This window comes from Impatiens glandulifera, chromosome 7 (assembly GCF_907164915.1).
Source record: "Impatiens glandulifera chromosome 7, dImpGla2.1, whole genome shotgun sequence".
Classification (NCBI taxonomy): domain Eukaryota; kingdom Viridiplantae; phylum Streptophyta; class Magnoliopsida; order Ericales; family Balsaminaceae; genus Impatiens; species Impatiens glandulifera.
Genome location: NC_061868.1, coordinates 50,574,430 through 50,591,700, shown reverse-complemented (window position 1 = coordinate 50,591,700; position 17,271 = coordinate 50,574,430). Strand labels below are relative to the sequence as shown.

General features: G+C 35.1%; 2 protein-coding genes across 2 annotated transcripts; both read right to left on the bottom strand.

The window, feature by feature from the left end:
* Nucleotides 1-1,146: 1,146 nt before the first annotated feature.
* On the bottom strand, nt 1,147-10,718 carry LOC124944551 (myosin-2-like). The gene is made up of 23 exons (XM_047484835.1): nt 9,994-10,718; nt 9,563-9,664; nt 9,311-9,454; nt 9,062-9,212; nt 8,939-8,966; nt 8,642-8,813; nt 8,370-8,433; nt 8,233-8,246; nt 8,060-8,144; nt 7,382-7,485; nt 7,173-7,311; nt 6,700-6,821; nt 6,249-6,401; nt 5,767-5,850; nt 5,122-5,283; nt 4,746-4,907; nt 4,420-4,625; nt 4,185-4,326; nt 3,124-3,253; nt 2,767-2,880; nt 2,573-2,673; nt 2,103-2,315; nt 1,147-1,789 (listed from the first exon to the last, which is right to left on the bottom strand). The coding sequence occupies exons 1-23, from the start codon at nt 10,441-10,443 to the stop codon at nt 1,340-1,342; spliced, it is 3,492 nt and encodes a 1,163-aa protein (XP_047340791.1). The 5' UTR covers nt 10,444-10,718; the 3' UTR covers nt 1,147-1,339.
* Nucleotides 10,719-15,641: 4,923 nt separating this feature from the next.
* On the bottom strand, nt 15,642-16,409 carry LOC124910181 (photosystem I chlorophyll a/b-binding protein 6, chloroplastic-like; the record flags this gene model as incomplete). The annotated part of the gene is made up of 3 exons (XM_047450795.1): nt 15,642-15,668; nt 15,760-16,274; nt 16,343-16,409. Coding segments are annotated over 3 exons (609 nt in total), but the record flags the coding sequence as incomplete, so codon positions are not given.
* Nucleotides 16,410-17,271: the final 862 nt, after the last annotated feature.

Genomic DNA, 17,271 nt, shown 5'->3' with positions numbered 1-17,271 from the left:
CTGGTTTAATTAATGAAAAAGAATGAGAGAGAAAATATATTAATATTTAATTAATAAATATATAAATTTAAAAATAAAAGTTAATCATGGTTACTAAAAGAGGCTAAATAAGCCAATTTTTGATAGTACGTATGTTTAAATGATCTTTTATTAGTACATACGTCTAAATGAGCTAGTTGTACAAATACATACGTTTAAGTGAGCTTTTTTCCTATATATATATATATGTTAATGAACCTCAAGGGTACATACAATCCAGTCCCTTCAATAACAACTTACCTCAAAGCACATCCCCCCGATCAAGTTCCGAAATCCCAAGTATCTGTCCATGCTCAACCACCTCAGATTCTACATTCCAGAAGTTTTCCCGGCTCTTGAAAAGGTGGTGTTTCTTGACTGTTCATTTGAATGGAAATGTAAACGGGGGCGGTGGAGACCTGTACAGAGACGTTCCATAGGTACCACCCACCCGCTAATACGGGCGGCGGCGGCGCATTTTGATCCGGATGGGCGTTTGGAATGAATATGTTTTCGATCTGATTGAGTGGAGGAAAAGGAATGTGACGGGAATTTACCATTACTGGCAGCAGGAGAAGAACGAGATCCGATAGAACATTGTGGAAGTTGGGAACGCTATCCTCTGGGGCTGTTGACAGACATTCATTCTATGGCTTGACCACCGAGCCTTTTGGCATGTGTTGAACTTGGGGGGATTGGGATATACGAATGAATGTCGCAGTACTGGCAGGTGATGGAGAAGGGAGCTTTCCTGCATAGCATTTCAATGGGAACTTGAAACCGTGGTTGAAGGAAGATTGGGATGAATGGATGGATGGACAAGTACAAGTATCAATATTTGGATTATAACCACCCAACAATGCAACTTTCACTAATTAAACAAAACAAATTCTTTTGGATGTTTTAGATAGAAATAGAGGGTGTATTTAGGTAGAAATAGAATGGCAATGAATATTTAATTAGGATTATCTGATATCTGAAAGAGAAGATTCTAAAGCTGACAAGCTTGATTATAAATAGTATATATATATATTATCCCTAATAAGAGGATCGATCTGGAGAGGCTAATTTACATTTCTCTACCATATATATATATATATATATATATATATATATATATTCTCACTCTTAAAGAAGTAGGATTCTTCTTCATTGAACATTAACAACAACAGACAGGGATGTTATGTGTGATGGATTACTACAACAACAACAATATTTGTAATAATAATAATAATAATGATAGGGAATTGGACTGCCTCTTCTTGTTCTTCATCCTTTCTTCCATCAATCACTAACAGAATATATATATAAAAAAAAGATATCATTTGTTGCTCCATCCCCACCACTTCTTCTTGCAACTTCCCATATCAGACTTTATGAGTTTTCTTTTCATCTCTCTTAACCTATTCTTGTACTCTTTCTTCCACGTCTCAAACTTCATTTTCAGTTTCTGTACTTCTTCAACGTCAGGATGATGAGACTGCACAATCATATTTGTCACGGCCTTTGCTTCATCGTTGAAATTCTGTTTCCTTTGCTCAAACTCTTTTGACAAGTGACTCACGGTGCTGCTCACTCCACAGTTTGTTTCTAGCCTCAGAATGCTGGAAAATTTAACCGGTGCATTTATTGTACATCTACTTTGAGACCCATTCAACGAACAACCGCCGTCCTCAGTGTTGTTTGGTGGCGACATATAACCATCTCTACTTCCAGTCTGCTTGGCAGTTTTCTCGCCAACACGTGCCTTCTTCGCTGCATCAAGGCTGACCTGCACTCGAGATAATATTGTAATTATTAATAGAGGAAGGAGGAGGAGGTTCATATCAATATTCTAGTTATAAATATGGGTTTCTAACTATCATCTCTCTTCTAGTCTTCTCATCTCATCATCAACCAAAATACTCTTTTTTATTTTATTACCCAAATAACCCTAGATCAAACAACAAGGCCCCGTTACGTTACAAATAGTCTTATAATAAGGGCATTCTATCTGCATTCAGCATTCTAACCAAATTTTAGTTTCTCCCATCATCTCCGTTTAACTGCGCTAAGAAAATTTAGATACTTGCACCCAAGCTTACCTGCATGGAGACCATCTTCCTTTTCCAAGTCTCCTCCATTAATTTGATCTTTGCCTTGTACTCCAACCATTTGGCTTCAGATTGCTGGAATTGCTTCCTTAATGCCACATTTTCACACTCTTTCTGCTCTGCTATTTTTCCTGCCTCCGAAACCCGTGCTTCAAGATCTTCTAGAACGGAAGGGAGCACCTGAATAAACTCCTCTTCCGGCCTCTGTTCAACATAATCATTTTAGATATATGGTTACTGTTTGCTATATCCATTCATTATAAAGGCCTCCAAATAATTATTTTTTGCTAAATTTACTTATATCAAGGGTCTGTTGTAAAAACTGTATTCCAACAACACGGGCAATGTATGATCATTGCTGCAGCATCAGTAAGCATGTTTGAGAGAAATAGAGTATATAGAAACAATTTGCCCCCAGTTGAATCATATTTATTATAGTAAAGAAATATGAAGATCGTTACCTCATCCTCTGAAGTCCTATGTTGCTTTTGTTTCTTATGAGCACGATCGTTGTTCTCTTTCATGTTGCTAACATGCCTTCGAGCCAACCACCCACGAGTAACTACAACATAATAGAAAGACTAGGATTCAGACCTTCCCTCTGCGGAATCAAACTGCAGATTTGTCACAAAAGCGTTGTAAGTTATTTTATTACCAGATTGTAGTAAAATAGTCGCCCCGAGCTGATGCTCGGATGGTATCTTGCAAGAGTCCTTTCTTGATTTTCTAAATGAATTGAACTTTGCTCTAGCATTTTCTGCACGAATAACTGCAATAACATATACTCCGTTATGGAACAATTGAGGAATAATATAATATAGTGATAGGAAATCTCGTGTGTTACAGTATATATAGCAAAAGATGTGATTTATTGAGCTTAAAATCTAACACACTTGTTATTAAAGCACATGTAATAATAATTTCCTTGTTGAATACTTAGTCCTGTTTTTGACTGGTCTACCCAACAAAATAAAGTTTTAAAGTTGAACTGTACATTACTGTAAGTACTTACATGATTGCATTGTTATTACCCCTTCTCTGAGTTCACCGAAGCTATGATGAATCCAAGGACTACGAAGCTGCTTCCGCAATTTACATGTGCCTTGCAAAACTTGTTTCTTCGTTTTTTCTAATGCAGTTATCTGTTGCAACCAGTAATAAAAATGAGAGCGTTTTCTTACGGGAGACAAGCCACACTTGTAGTAAGTTCAACAGATAAACACCTGAAGATTAATAATCAAAGCATAAAATGTGATGAAGACTCTTTGAAACCTTAAAGCATCATTTGTGATTTTAAGGTAAAAAAAGTGGGAAATATCTACTAAATAATATTTCCCTTGTTTAAATAATTCATGACAAATCTTGTAGTGATTTCACTGGAGTGGTCAAGTCTATTCAATGATTGTTGTAACATTTACGTCTTTTTGCAGTTTAATGATATATATTTTTAAAACGGTCATCTTGTATTAAAAGGATTTATAAAGAGTTATGAATGCAATGCAAACATTTTACAGGAATGATAGTCTTTAGTCAAGAAAAGAAAAGTACGTGAAAAATTAGTGTATTCAAAAATTGTGAAGATTAATTCTTCATTGATGGATTCCCTTCTTTGGCTAACAACCTCAATTTATTATGGATATAGAGGGTCACTTATGCCTTGTTTACAACGAACTAACGAGCTGGCATAATTTTTAAAGTAAAAATGAGTGGCATAATAAAGTTCAATGGACTTTTTTATAACTGCATGCACGTGCGCCACAAGGTTGGATTGAGAGAAAATTATCCACAACCATAAGAGTAACAGAATCTATGGCTCCATTTGAAAAAAATCTTTTGACTCAAATTTCTCATCCGGTTGTAACGTTTGAACGTATCTTGCGCTCTTTCTAATAAAAGTTGACATTTTAAAAAAAAATCTCATCCAGATGGGATTTCATTTGGAGACCGGATGTATCCGAATTAAGTCAAACCCAGATTCAGAAATTAATTTGCGGTTTGTTTGTCAGATTTGGATCCAGATTAAAAAACAAAAGTGTTTCCAAATGTGAACAGATGGAGGGAAAATTAACTAACCTGCCCTGTTCTGAAATATAGTTGTGTACTGCTAACTTGGTACATGCAAGGCAAAACATCAAAACGCTGTAAAATGGCAACTGATGTGCTCAATGGATCTTCTTCAAAAGCAGTGTCTTCCTCATGAAGTATAAACCCGTACCTAAAGCAAAAAAAAAGGAGAGAAATAAGTTCCAAATATTTTTAGAATGACGTCAAAGAAGAAATAAATCTTAAAATAGATGCTGCATTACACCTTCTTGCAAATTCTTGATGCGTGAGTTGAAAAGGATATCCCGACTTTGAGATGCGAACAAACTCCAGAACTCCACCACATCTTAGTTGCTTTAGGACAAGATCCTTTTCAAAGATGCCAGACAGTTGCTTATTATTTGGTTTTATGCAACAAATGATGTGTGAAGTGGAGCTCTCCAACTTTTGTATTATCTTGAACAATCCACACTGCAAATGATTTATAAGTCAAACAAACAAGCAAAAAAATTCCAAATGAAATTGCAACCATGGAATCTAAAAAGTATATGCCTTTATTCTCAATCAAACTGATCACAAAAGAATATTTACCTTCAGTTTCATTCCAACACTTTGCTTGTGGGTTAAGGATCTAGCTGGTTCCTGGTGATGGTTAAGGAGCTGCTTTCTGCTTGATATGAACAGCTGGAGGATATTACTACTGTGTAGTGAATCTTTATTCTTCTCCATCAATCCGTTTTTGTCACATATCCCCTAAAATAAAATCATGCAGCAAAAACAATGATTTCAACCAAGTCGTATTCTTTAATCAAAAGCATAAATCATTGTCATTCTACCAAGCAAATCATATTCTGCAATATTTAATAGCCACAAAAAAATTGCAATCAAATTGATCAATTAAATTCCGTTCAAGCAGGTTAGTTGTTTCTTCAACATAAACTAATATTTCAATTAATCCCCCCCTTACCTCCTCTCCAGGATAATGGCGAATCATGACTTCCTGATCTCTTTCTCCTGTGAAGTGAGGAAGGCTTTCTAGTTGTTGTTTAAGCTTGGTGGTAAATGAAAGATGAATAGCTTTGGCCAATTTTGATTCCTCATCCACCATAGATAATAGGTCAATTGGTTTCTGCAACATGCACACAGAGACATTTACTTTACTACCCAATTCAAAGCAAAGTATAATTAGAATATGCAACTTAACGTTCAACGCATCTTGCGCTCTTTTTAATAAAAGTTGACATTTAAAAAAAATGCAACTAGGAATAAACAGAAGTGGCAAACCCCCAAAAATTTCATCATTCATTTTTATTGCTCTATAGTTCCTTAAACACAGTACAATACATTTTTTTTTTGAAAAAATGTCAACTTTTTATTGAAATCGAGAGTGGAACGCAAGAAACGTTCATAAGCAGTTTGCAGAAAAAAGAAACACAGTACAACACTATACCACAAGGCTTGAATTTATTCAGAAATTACCAAAACAAAACTCGTAAGCACTATCTGCCATTTATAGCAACTTATAAAAGTTAAAATATAGCAAAATCATCTAAAAGATCAGTTTGGAGGGATTTAGAGAGCAAGGCCAGAAGAACATAAAAAGATACAAAACCTTCTCAAAGAGCTTCAGACATTCTTGACAATCATTGCAATCTTCTACTTCATGCATCCAATCAGTTCCATCCAATTCATATTCCTGAAAACATAAAATAAATTATAAGAACGATATTGATTAGATTCATCATCCAAGACTGAACAGTTATTACTCTAAGAATGAGGCCTTGTTTGACCTTGGAGTATTTATATAACTGCCAGGTTATTGGAAAATAACCTTGTTTAAGGTGCACATTAAAATAACCGGATTATTTGGGCTTCTATTAGTATATTGCCCTTTTAAATATGGTTTTTTAAAATCGAGGGTATTGGTTGATGAGTGGATTGGCCATGGGATATTGGGTAATCTCAAATAAACAGATCAAACAAGGGCTTAGAAGGAAAAGATATGGGTAAATGCTACATCATAAAAGATGAAAGAAATAGAAATTATCCCTATTGCGACAGAAAATAATATAGCAACAAATACATGCTACATACCTTGAATAATTCAAAATCACACATATCTAGGATGCATATGGATCTCCACGTGTACTGTTTTCCCAATTTAAGAGAACTATTGATCGTTTCAACAAGCCAGTCAAACAAGCTTGCATATACGAATTTTGCTAGAGCATCTCTTGTTTCAATTGCCTACACAAATGAAACAACAGGTTTGGTCTGTTAGAACATATTGCATCAGTAAGCTCATATGATGGAACTCGTGTCTCTTTTATCAAGCAGAATATTGTGCTGGATAAAGGGAAAATGTGCATCAAATAAATGCTGAAAGAGGAAAAAGACTGGAAAAGCACCAAATAAACACACTCTTGGAAATTAAACTTATTAAGAAACTGATTCATAGCTTATTGGTTGTTACTTATCTGGATCAGGCCATATATAGAAACAAAAGTTACAAGTATTTCAAAATGAGATCTTTATAATGACTCACCTGCTGCTTTGTTAATTTTTTCTCAACACTTTTATCCTTCCTCTCATGACTTTTGTAGGTAGATAAAGCTACCATGAGGTCACTGATACTGCAGCCCATCAGTTTAGCAGACGTGGTAATGGCTGTGAAGGAAGTGAAAAAAGCTTAATTTTCTCTTGCATGAATTTTTTGAACAACTTCATTAAGTACTACATATTTAACACAAATATCGAGCTAATTTTAGGAAATTTCCATAAACAGTTACAACACAAAGGCAAACGAAGTGTGTCAACCCCTTTCAACAGGAATTTATGTTAAACATGGATTTAGTTGCACGAAACTAAAAAATGTCGAAAAGAAAAAAGGTTTGAATTACATGCATTTGCTTGCTTGATAAATGAAAAAATGAGCCCTTGTCCAGATACATGATTATTATTATTACTATTCATCTCAAGTGTATAAGAATGAATAGCATATCAAAGAGTTTGATTTACCTTCATCAGCTACCACTTCTACATGATCTCGACTATCAGTCACTTGAAATGATATGTTCCCAAGCCATAATATTGCGGCAATCATTTTGAACGCATGGTTTTGATCTTCTTTGGATATTTTAAGAGTATCTAGTGCTTCCTGTGAAAGATTATGCATAAGACTGGTACAGAAAATTTCTGAAGGGTATAAGTAGAATTTGGTAACATACCACAAGCATCTGAAAATTCTGAGCATCATTGACATCATCAATTTCCATGCACCCACTCTGATTGAGATAGTTGTACTCCCTTGCGGTTTTGAGGTTCAGTTGAGCTGCAAACCCCCAGAAATTAAATAGATGACGCTCAAGTTTCCAGGATTTGTTAATAAGCAATACAATCACATCTCAGTAAGACATATAACAGCAGAATTAGCTAAATAACAAGGAATAATGTAGCTTATTAGGCATCTAGTTTGCCTTGCCATTTTTTTTTTTTTGAGAAAAGACTGTCTTTTATTAATAAAATTAAGCCCAGAGCCACTTACGTTATTTTGTTTCAATACAGAAAAATTTAAAACAATCATTCTAAACCCTTTGTTTGCCTTCTAGTTTATTTTCGGAAAAGTTCAAGGGGCAAAAGACAAACTTCTCAAATTTATTAGATCTACAGGCTTCATAAATGGGATTCATACCCTTGAAGGAACCGATTGATGCCAGTTTTGTGATAATCTCTAAAATTACAATTCAAGGGGCAAAAGACAAACTTCTCAAATTTATTTGATCTACAGGCTTCATAAATGGGATTCATACCCTTGAAGGGAGAACCGATTGATGCCATTTTTGTGATAATCTCTAAAATTACAATTCTATAAGCTCTCACTGAAATTATGACAGAATGATAATAACCTTTGAGACTGGACGAGGTACAAGAACACAGTTGGTAAAAGATGTGGTATGACCTTTCTCCACGAGCAAGCTGAACAACCCTTGACTACACAAAAGTACACTAGTTTATTAAGCATCATTTTTTATATATTAAAATGTTGGTTAACTTTCAATTCAATGCAGAAGATTCTTACCTTGTCAAGCAAAACTGGTGGATGAAATTGTAAGGAATAAAGCAGCAACCAACAAGTCATGGAATAAATCAAGTTAGATATGCATTCAGTATATAATTAAAATCCATTTCTTCGATTTTCAAATAAGACGTGCTTACATGTCTGGATCTCAGCTCCACATATCTTTCCAGTGTCGCTAAAATGTATTTCGGTCAACTTTCCCTGCCACGTCAGAAAAAAAGGGTTAATTATATTGTCAACTTAAACAAAGGATCCCAGTTGTAAGCTAGACTCAATTATTTCTGATTTTGAACATTTATGTAGTGAGTGCTTTAATTTAATACGAGAATAAGATGCAAAAATAATATTGACATATGTGAAAGTTCTAACTATAAAAGGGTAGAATCTGAATTCATTATAGAAGCCTCACAAATCTGCTGGAGTTGTTATTCCTCAATGTTTTCGCATTCCCAAATGCTTCCAAGATACAGCTCGTCGTCAGTATAATTTCAGATTCCATCCCGCAATTGCCACCGCCAACAGCTGCCAAGTATTGCATGGCAACTTTTGCAGTTTCCGTTTTCCCAGCCCCACTTTCCCCACTGCATGATATTTAAATCAATTACACACACGAGAAAACAAACTTTTGTAATCCAAAATACAGCAAAGACATTTACAGTCCGCCTTAAAGTCTGGAAGAAAGTGTATATAAAATGCTTCAACTAACCTTATGATAATTGATTGATTGATTTTGTCTGCATTATAAAGTGTATAATAATCAGATAAAAAAAGCGCATTATTCAGTAAGGGCAAGACAAAATTGCTAATAAGATTGCTCCTAGCAGAGTACCTCTCATCATTTCACGGTAAGCTGTATCTGTGGTAGCATAAATGTGTGGTTTGTCAAAAATCTTATCCTTATAAGCTATTATGAAATCATCTCCATAGCAGTCAATATGTTTGAAGGGATTCATTGCTATCAAAACAAGACCTGCTTTGTTCTGTGTGAACAACAAAAAAAGTCAAAGAACAGAAATCCAGGGATTTAAGAAGATGAGAGAAAATCTCAGCATGATGAGAGAGTTCTATTGATGCATACATAGATAATATCATTGGAATATCTGCTATGAAGGTTGTGTAATACTGATGCCTCGTTCACATAACAGAGCTGCACAAGATCGTCCACACCTTCTAGGATATCTGGATTTGCAGGTGATAACTTTGTTGTCGACACCTCCACAACCTATAGTGAAAGCATAATACAAATCCATAACTTGGAAGACCCACTTAATCAAATTACTCACTTAGCACCTCATAAGGATACAAAGAAATGCTGAATCTAGAGACTCACAGTTTCATCTAAGAGCGAAATGTTTGCCTTCCCTCCTGAAGTTGATGATATCTTCCCCAACTCCCACTGCCCATTTGGAAGCGGACACCATACCCGCAGATTCTGAAATAAAGTTTTCTACTTTAAAAAGCCTTGGAAAAACCGTCATGTTTGAGGAAATGATATTATTGTTGTTTGCAGGGAAAAAAAAAACTAAGATCAGAGGAAACAACTAAGTATTATAGTCTGAGTACTCAATGCAGTAGCATTTCTAGGTTTTGCTGGAAGCTATTACTAACCATTTCATGATCTCTAAATGGTAAGCGGCTGAAGGACTAACTCTAAATGGATCACTTGCCAAAATTAATTATAGTGGTTGAACTGCTAGACTAAGAGAATGCATTAGCTAGAATGAGAAAATAGCAAAAGATAATGACGACAGGCAATAATACCTGATTAATGAAGTGGTTCTCCCACTGAGATTCCTGAAACTCTGGCAGCAAAGGAGTGTCCTCCGTCGGCGGAGTTTCATCCGGCGATTCCTCTGAGCTTTGTCCCATCCTCTCCTCCATCACCATAACACATGGTGACTCGTCGAGTAACGCTTCGTCATTTTCGCCCCCAAAATTACCAATTTTGGGTGGTCTTGTAGACTCTGAGTTGGTAGTAAGACTAGTCAAGTAGTTCGCCGGCGAGGATGAGGCGGTAGCAGCGGCGAGCTCCAAAGCCATCGGCAGTTGGCACCGCGAAGCTGGACGGCGAGCCTTGGAAGGCGGACGAACAGGCAGCGGCGGTGGCAGATCCTTGGACTTTTCGTTGTCATGATCCCTCCGGCGAAGCGCTTCCAGCATTTCCTCGAGAGAGCTCTTAGTTACCGTTGACGGCGACATGGAAAGAATCATTTTACCCCGGGATTCCTATACCATACAGAAATCAAACAGGCAGAAGCACTTGTTTGTTCTGTTGTGCTGGAAACTTCGAATAATGGCCGATGATGACAAATGCCCCCAATAACACGAACGAACAACAACAACCCCCAAAGAGTTGAGATCGGATTGGGGGAGTTGCTTACTGCGAAATCTGAGCCAGAAGAAGAATGAATCAGCAACTCTTTCGATTCAGCATATTTACTTTCAATGAAATCTTCTGCCTGCCAAATAAACAACCACCCCTCCTCCTCCTCCTCCTCGTTTGAATTGTGAAGAAAGAAAAAGAAGAAGAAGCCGATGCTAAGAGCGCGAGGTGCCTACTTAAATCCAGAGTGATTCATTCATGTCCCCAATAAATAAATATATATATTTTTTTTAATAATAAAACTCTCCCCCTTTCATCTCATCTTTTTAAACTGCAAATTAAGCATTCATAACAACAAAATATACGTTTTAGAATAATTAAAACTCTCCTAATCAAATTTAACGATCACTTTTTATAATATAATATTATAATAAATCATGTTATAATTTATTTTTATTATTTAGTTTCAATTCTTGTAACTAAATAAATTGGGTTTTATAACTAAATCAATTATGCTTTAATTTGAATTTAGAATTGTTTTTTTTTATTATTATATCGAAACACACGACCCCACTCATCTTTATAGATTTAATGAATCCTGTAATTTCCCACCTAATCTTAAAATAGGAAAATAAATTTCATTTGTCCTAATATCCATTTCCCACCTCAATTCTTTTGAATTTTGTCTTCCTAATTTATCCTAAAATACAGCTGTTTATTTTTTTGTTTTGTTATAAATTATGAGCGCCCAATTTGCAATTTGAATTCCAAGATATTCAAAATCTTCATCCTGGTTTGTTTTGAATTTTTTTAAAGATATATATACATATATATTTTTTAATTATTAAACTAAATAAATTATTTAGATAGCTATTAACAATATGATTAATTTGTTTCTCAACAAAAATAATTATTATAAATATATAGACGTGTATTATTATTCGGCTTTCTTTCATTTTTCAATATGAGATTTATTCTATGGCGGTTAGCATCACTTCTAAAACAATTTTTTTGTAATGAGAGCGAAATTTACCAATTTTGTTCTCTTAGTTAAAAAGAGTTTTAAAAAAATTTGTTAATTATGAATTATCATGGTGAATCATATTTCTAAATAATATCCTTAAATTTTATTGTAAATCATAAGTGATATTGATTTTATATTCACTGTATTCTAATTTGAGTTATTTGTCAATGTATTAACTTTAATTCTTTTGAATTACTTTCTCTTTTGTTTAAACCAATTCTTATAAATAAGTAAAAAAATAAATAAATAAACAACTAATGTCAATATATTATAACTAATATAGGAAGAGCCAAATTTAATGAACATCACATTAAGGTAAGTTGGTTGTCAAATATTTCATCTAAAACTTGAGTTCTATTGGAAGGCAAGTCTTGCCCTATAATTTAAATTAACATTTATGGTTCAAATAATTACTTTAAAATATATATACGTGGAAACATTCAATTCATTTCATTTTATTTTATTTGGTTGGTTTTGAATTTGATTGCTTGGTTTCTCTTCTCCAATCAGTTCACTTAATTTAGGGACCACAAAAAATTTATAATTGCCCCTTCAAGCATATTCCATTCTATGTTGTATACATCTCAACCTTAAATTTTAATTTTAATATTCTTATGGCTCAAATAAAAGGACTTAATTAATTATATTATTTGACCACAATAATATAATATACTTATATAAATCTATTTTATGTGTATCAGTTTTTAGTATGTAGTGTTTGTTTCATTGAAGACCAATCAATTAATTAGTGAGCTGCTATTTATTTATTTTAATTATTTTCTTCCATCCTTGATAACATTAATTTGTGTCCATGTATGTATGATGGATAGAGTAAGCAAATACAAGGCATAAGAGAATATCAAACAAGCCAACCTAATATTTCAAAATAGTTTTAATGTACGTACGAGGTAATTTATTTCACTTTCTTAATTTCTATTGTGACAATTGTTTTTTCTTATTAAAAAATATCATAAAATATTATTATTTTTTTAATTAAAAATGAGACAACGCATTAAGTTTGTAGCACGCGAACATAATTAACCATTTAAACTTGCGTCTAACGGGCTCGAACCCAGGAACTTATGATTAATATCCTCATTTTATTGTCACTAGCCTAGAATAAAAAATATAATATGATTGTTATTTGTTGGTATGAGAGCCGAACTTACCACAAATACCAAAAATTAGCTGAAATGTCAAACTGTTTAAGACAACCCTAATCTAACCAATTAATTGTGAATTTGAATAGTAAAGTTAGATTTATGGTCATAATTTTAAAAAATAAATTGTCATTTGAAAATAATAACTAAGGCCTTGTTCGGTATAGGTTTTTAAAAAAACCCATACAAAATCAAATATCATTTCACCATTTTTATCCATCACATCACTCAAATCATTAACCAAAATATTAAAATACCCTTTATTTTAAATTATTATTTTTTATTTTATTTATATATATATTAATACCCTCCTTTAAGTCTTTTTATCAAAAATAATCATCAACCCTTAAAATCATCACCAATCATTATTTTTTTCTCTCTCTAAGTTTTAAAAATAACCTCAAACCGAATAAGCTCCAAATGGTTATCTAAATAAATAAAAAACTAAATTGAATAATTTAAATAACTAAAATTTAAAAAACAATATTTCACTCATATTATTTTGTTTCACTAAATAAAATATTAAAATATATTTTATCATTATATATTAATATTTTCAAAATCCGAATAATTATTATTTTCAAATAATTAAGGTTATAATTTTAACCTAAATCCAAATAATAACCCTGAGAGTGGCTACGGTTATTTATTTGGTCGGTCTCCTTCAACTGGTGGTGGTTCTAGCGGGAAATTTGATAATATGACCCTAAAAAGAAGGATATTTTGATTTTTAACCTTACTAATAAAGTTTTTGTTTTTTAACATTTTTTTTAAATTTTTTCCAATTTTACCCTTAATAACCTTTTTATTTATTTATTTTTTCTTTTTTCTTTTTTTTCTTCCTTTTCCTTTCCCCTTCTCCTTCCCGTTTTCCCTTTTCTCCCCGTCTCTTCCTTTTCCTGGCGACACGGCGACACAGCGATACAGCTCCACACTCTTTCCCGGCGACACAGCCCCGCGCCACCGTCCCTCTCTCTTCCTCGGCGACACAGCCCCACGCTCAACCCCTCTCTTTCCTTTGCTCAACCCTTCTCTCACTATGACCGCATTCTTCGAAACATGGTACTTTTTGCGTTTTTCTAGTTGATAGTTTGTTTAAAATGAAAGTTCTTGATATACTTTGGTTGTTCCTCTAATTCTTGCTTTTCATAAGTTATTAAATAGTATTTAGTTAGAGTTGAAATGCTTAGTTTAGGATTTGGGCTTTGGGCGTGGCCCTTGGGCGTGGGGCGTGGCCCTTGGGCGTGGGTCGTGGCCCTTGGGCGTGGGTCGTGGCCCTTGGGCGTGGGTCGTGGCCCTTGGGCGTGGGTCGTGGCCCTTGGGCGTGGGTCGTGGCCCTTGGGCGTGGGTCGTGGCCCTTGGGCGTGGGGCGTGGCCCTTGAGCCTTACTTCCCTACCCTGTTTCTGTTTTCATTATCTTCCTTCACTACTAGCTAGCTACCAGTGCTAATATCTGATTTGGTCTGTAAAAATAGGGAAATACCCAGAAAGTTATCGGGAAAGATGTCACCTTTTTCTTCTGTAAAGACTCTCCTCCTCCCTGGTTCGATGGCATGTATCCACATTCACTCTTTAATCTCTATTAATCTTGATCATAATACTGTCTGATATTCTCAATAATAAAAAAACTTGTATTTATTCTTCTACACATACTGCATCACTAAATTCCTTGTCATTTTTTGTTCTCGTAGTATTCCAAAAGATTTTGGATTCGACCCACTTGGATTAGGTAAGCGTGCATTTGTTTGATAGATTGAAGAAAACCAATGATATGTTAAATGGATGGTTTGATCTCAGGATCTGATCCGGAACTGCTGAAATGGTTTGCACAAGCTGAGCTAATACACAGCAGATGGGCAATGCTTGCTGTGTCTGGAATTCTGATTCCAGAATGGCTAGAAAGTCTGGGGTTTATTGAGAAGTTCTCTTGGTACGATGCAGAAGCACAAGAATACTTCGCAGATTCCACACCTTTATATATATTCTGAAAATGGAAAACCCCATATCATTTCATGTGTGAAAGATATGCGTGTGAAACGATAGGGAGGATGATCAAATTAAGTCCACCTTTCTCTCTACGCTAATAATCTATTATGCTATAATTATTGTCAGTCATTCAGATTTTGTCAATTTCTTTATGTAGATTCAATGTTGTGTGATATTTTGTACTTGTCGTTTTAGAGATCTCCCTCCTATAATTAATCATTTATTTATTTGCTCGGGTTTAGGCATGAAAAACATGAGGACGACCTGTCATACATAGCCATTTATTGTTAAAGTTGGACCTATGTATATTGTATAATGTATATACATATCATACAATCTACAAAATGATTCTTACTTCAAGGGGAAGTATATATTTTGTCATTACTTATTACTTTTTGATTTTTTAGTTGGATTAATTTTCATATTTTTTTTTATATAAAACAAGATATTCATAGAAAAGTATAATTAAAATATCAAGCAATGCCTTAGTTCAGGGGTTACATAATACATAATATCTTTTTATTTATTATAGTTTTGTCTCATCTTTGATTTAGTGGTTTGAATTCTGTCAAATTGAAATCCTTTTTTTGAGGAACCTAACTCATGTCAAGTTTCTATGCAGTTGCATCTAATTCACTTGACTTAGGTAGGAATTTCAGGCATGTTATTTGAGCTCAATTCTGAAGTTGGATCATGGTTTTCACTTTCACCATGTTTAAGCTTAACTTTCACCATGTTTAAACTTATAGAAATATAGCATGAATTTCGTATCTTTTCATTAAGAGCACATCGAGATTTGACCAACAAATAATCCGAATGGTCATTTTCAAATAATATTTACATTTGCAAATGGACAAAATCAAGAAGACAAGAAGAAACACAGCATCGTGGCATGTAAATTCTTGGCGCTCCTTCCTTACTGCAGAGCATGCGATGTGAAAGCCTGCAAACCAAATGTTTTCAAAATTAGTACAAAATTTGATGTTTCAATTTGGAAAATTAAGAATATGATCGAAGCATGAAAGTTGCAGTACCGAGAAGACATTGTAGTGTCCTGGATCAACAATATGAGCTGAAAGATTCTCTAAAGGGACTTGTCCTGTATAAATTTCCTGAAAAACAAACCCAATGAATGCAAGCATGGCAAGCCGACCATTCTTGATCTCTTTAGTCCTAAGAACCATCACTGGCTCCGGTGACCCTCTACCCCACATCAAAGGGTCGAACCAAAGCCCGCCTGGATAGCCAACATTGACCTCTGGCTTCTTCTTATGTGGAAAACTCGGTTCTATATCCACGCACCCTGGTTTTATTATGTCTGCCCATCTCCGTCCTTCAACCCAACCCATTAGCCCCAATTGCACCACAAACAGAGTTGTGGAATCTGCGAAGTATTCTTGTGCTACTGCATCGTACCAAGAGAACTTTTCAATAAACCCCAGACTTTCTAGCCATTCTGGAATTAGAATTCCAGACACAGCAAGCATTGCCCATCTGCTGTGTATTAGCTCAGCTTGTGCAAACCATTTCAGCAGTTCCGGATCAGATCCTGAGATCAAACCATCCATTTAACATATCATTGGTTTTCTTCAATCTATCAAACAAATGCACGCTTACCTAATCCAAGTGGGTCGAATCCAAAATCTCCTGGAATACTACGAGAACAAAAAATGACAAGGAATTTAGTGATGCAGTATGTGTAGAAGAATAAATACAAGTTTTTTTATTATTGAGAATATCAGACAGTATTATGATCAAGATTAATAGAGATTAAAGAGTGAATGTGGATACATGCCATCGAACTAGGGAGGAGGAGAGTCTTTACAGAAGAAAAAGGTGACATCTTTCCCGATAACTTTCTGGGTATTTCCCTATTTTTACAGACCAAATCAGATATTAGCACTGGTAGCTAGCTAGTAGTGAAGGAAGATAATGAAAACAGAAACAGGGTAGGGAAGTAAGGCCCAAGGGCCACGCCCCACGCCCAAGGGCCACGACCCACGCCCAAGGGCCACGCCCCACGTCCAAGGGCCACGACCCACGCCCAAGGGCCACGACCCACGCCCCACGCCCAAGGACCACGCCCAAAGCCCAAGGACCACGCCCAAAGCCCAAACCCTAAACTAAGCATTTCAACTCTAATTAAATACTACTTAATAACTTATGAAAAGCAAGAATTAGAGGAACAACCAAAGTATATCAAGAACTTTCACTTTAAACAAACTATCAACTAGAAAAACGCAAAAAGTACCATGTTTCGAAGAATGCGGTCATAGTGAGAGAAGGGTTGAGCAAAGGAAAGAGAGGGGTTGAGCGTGGGGCTGTATCGCCGAGGAAGAGAGAGGGACGGTGGCTCGGGGCGGTGGCGCCGGGGAAGAGTGTGGGGCTGTGTCGCCAGGAAGAGGAAGAGACGGGGAGAAAAGGGAAAACGGGAAGGAGAAGGGGAAAGGAAAAGGAAGAAAAAAAAAAAAGTAAAAAGGTTATTAAAGGTAAAATTGGAAATTTTTTAAAAAAAAAGGTTAAAAAACAAAAACTTTATTAGTGAG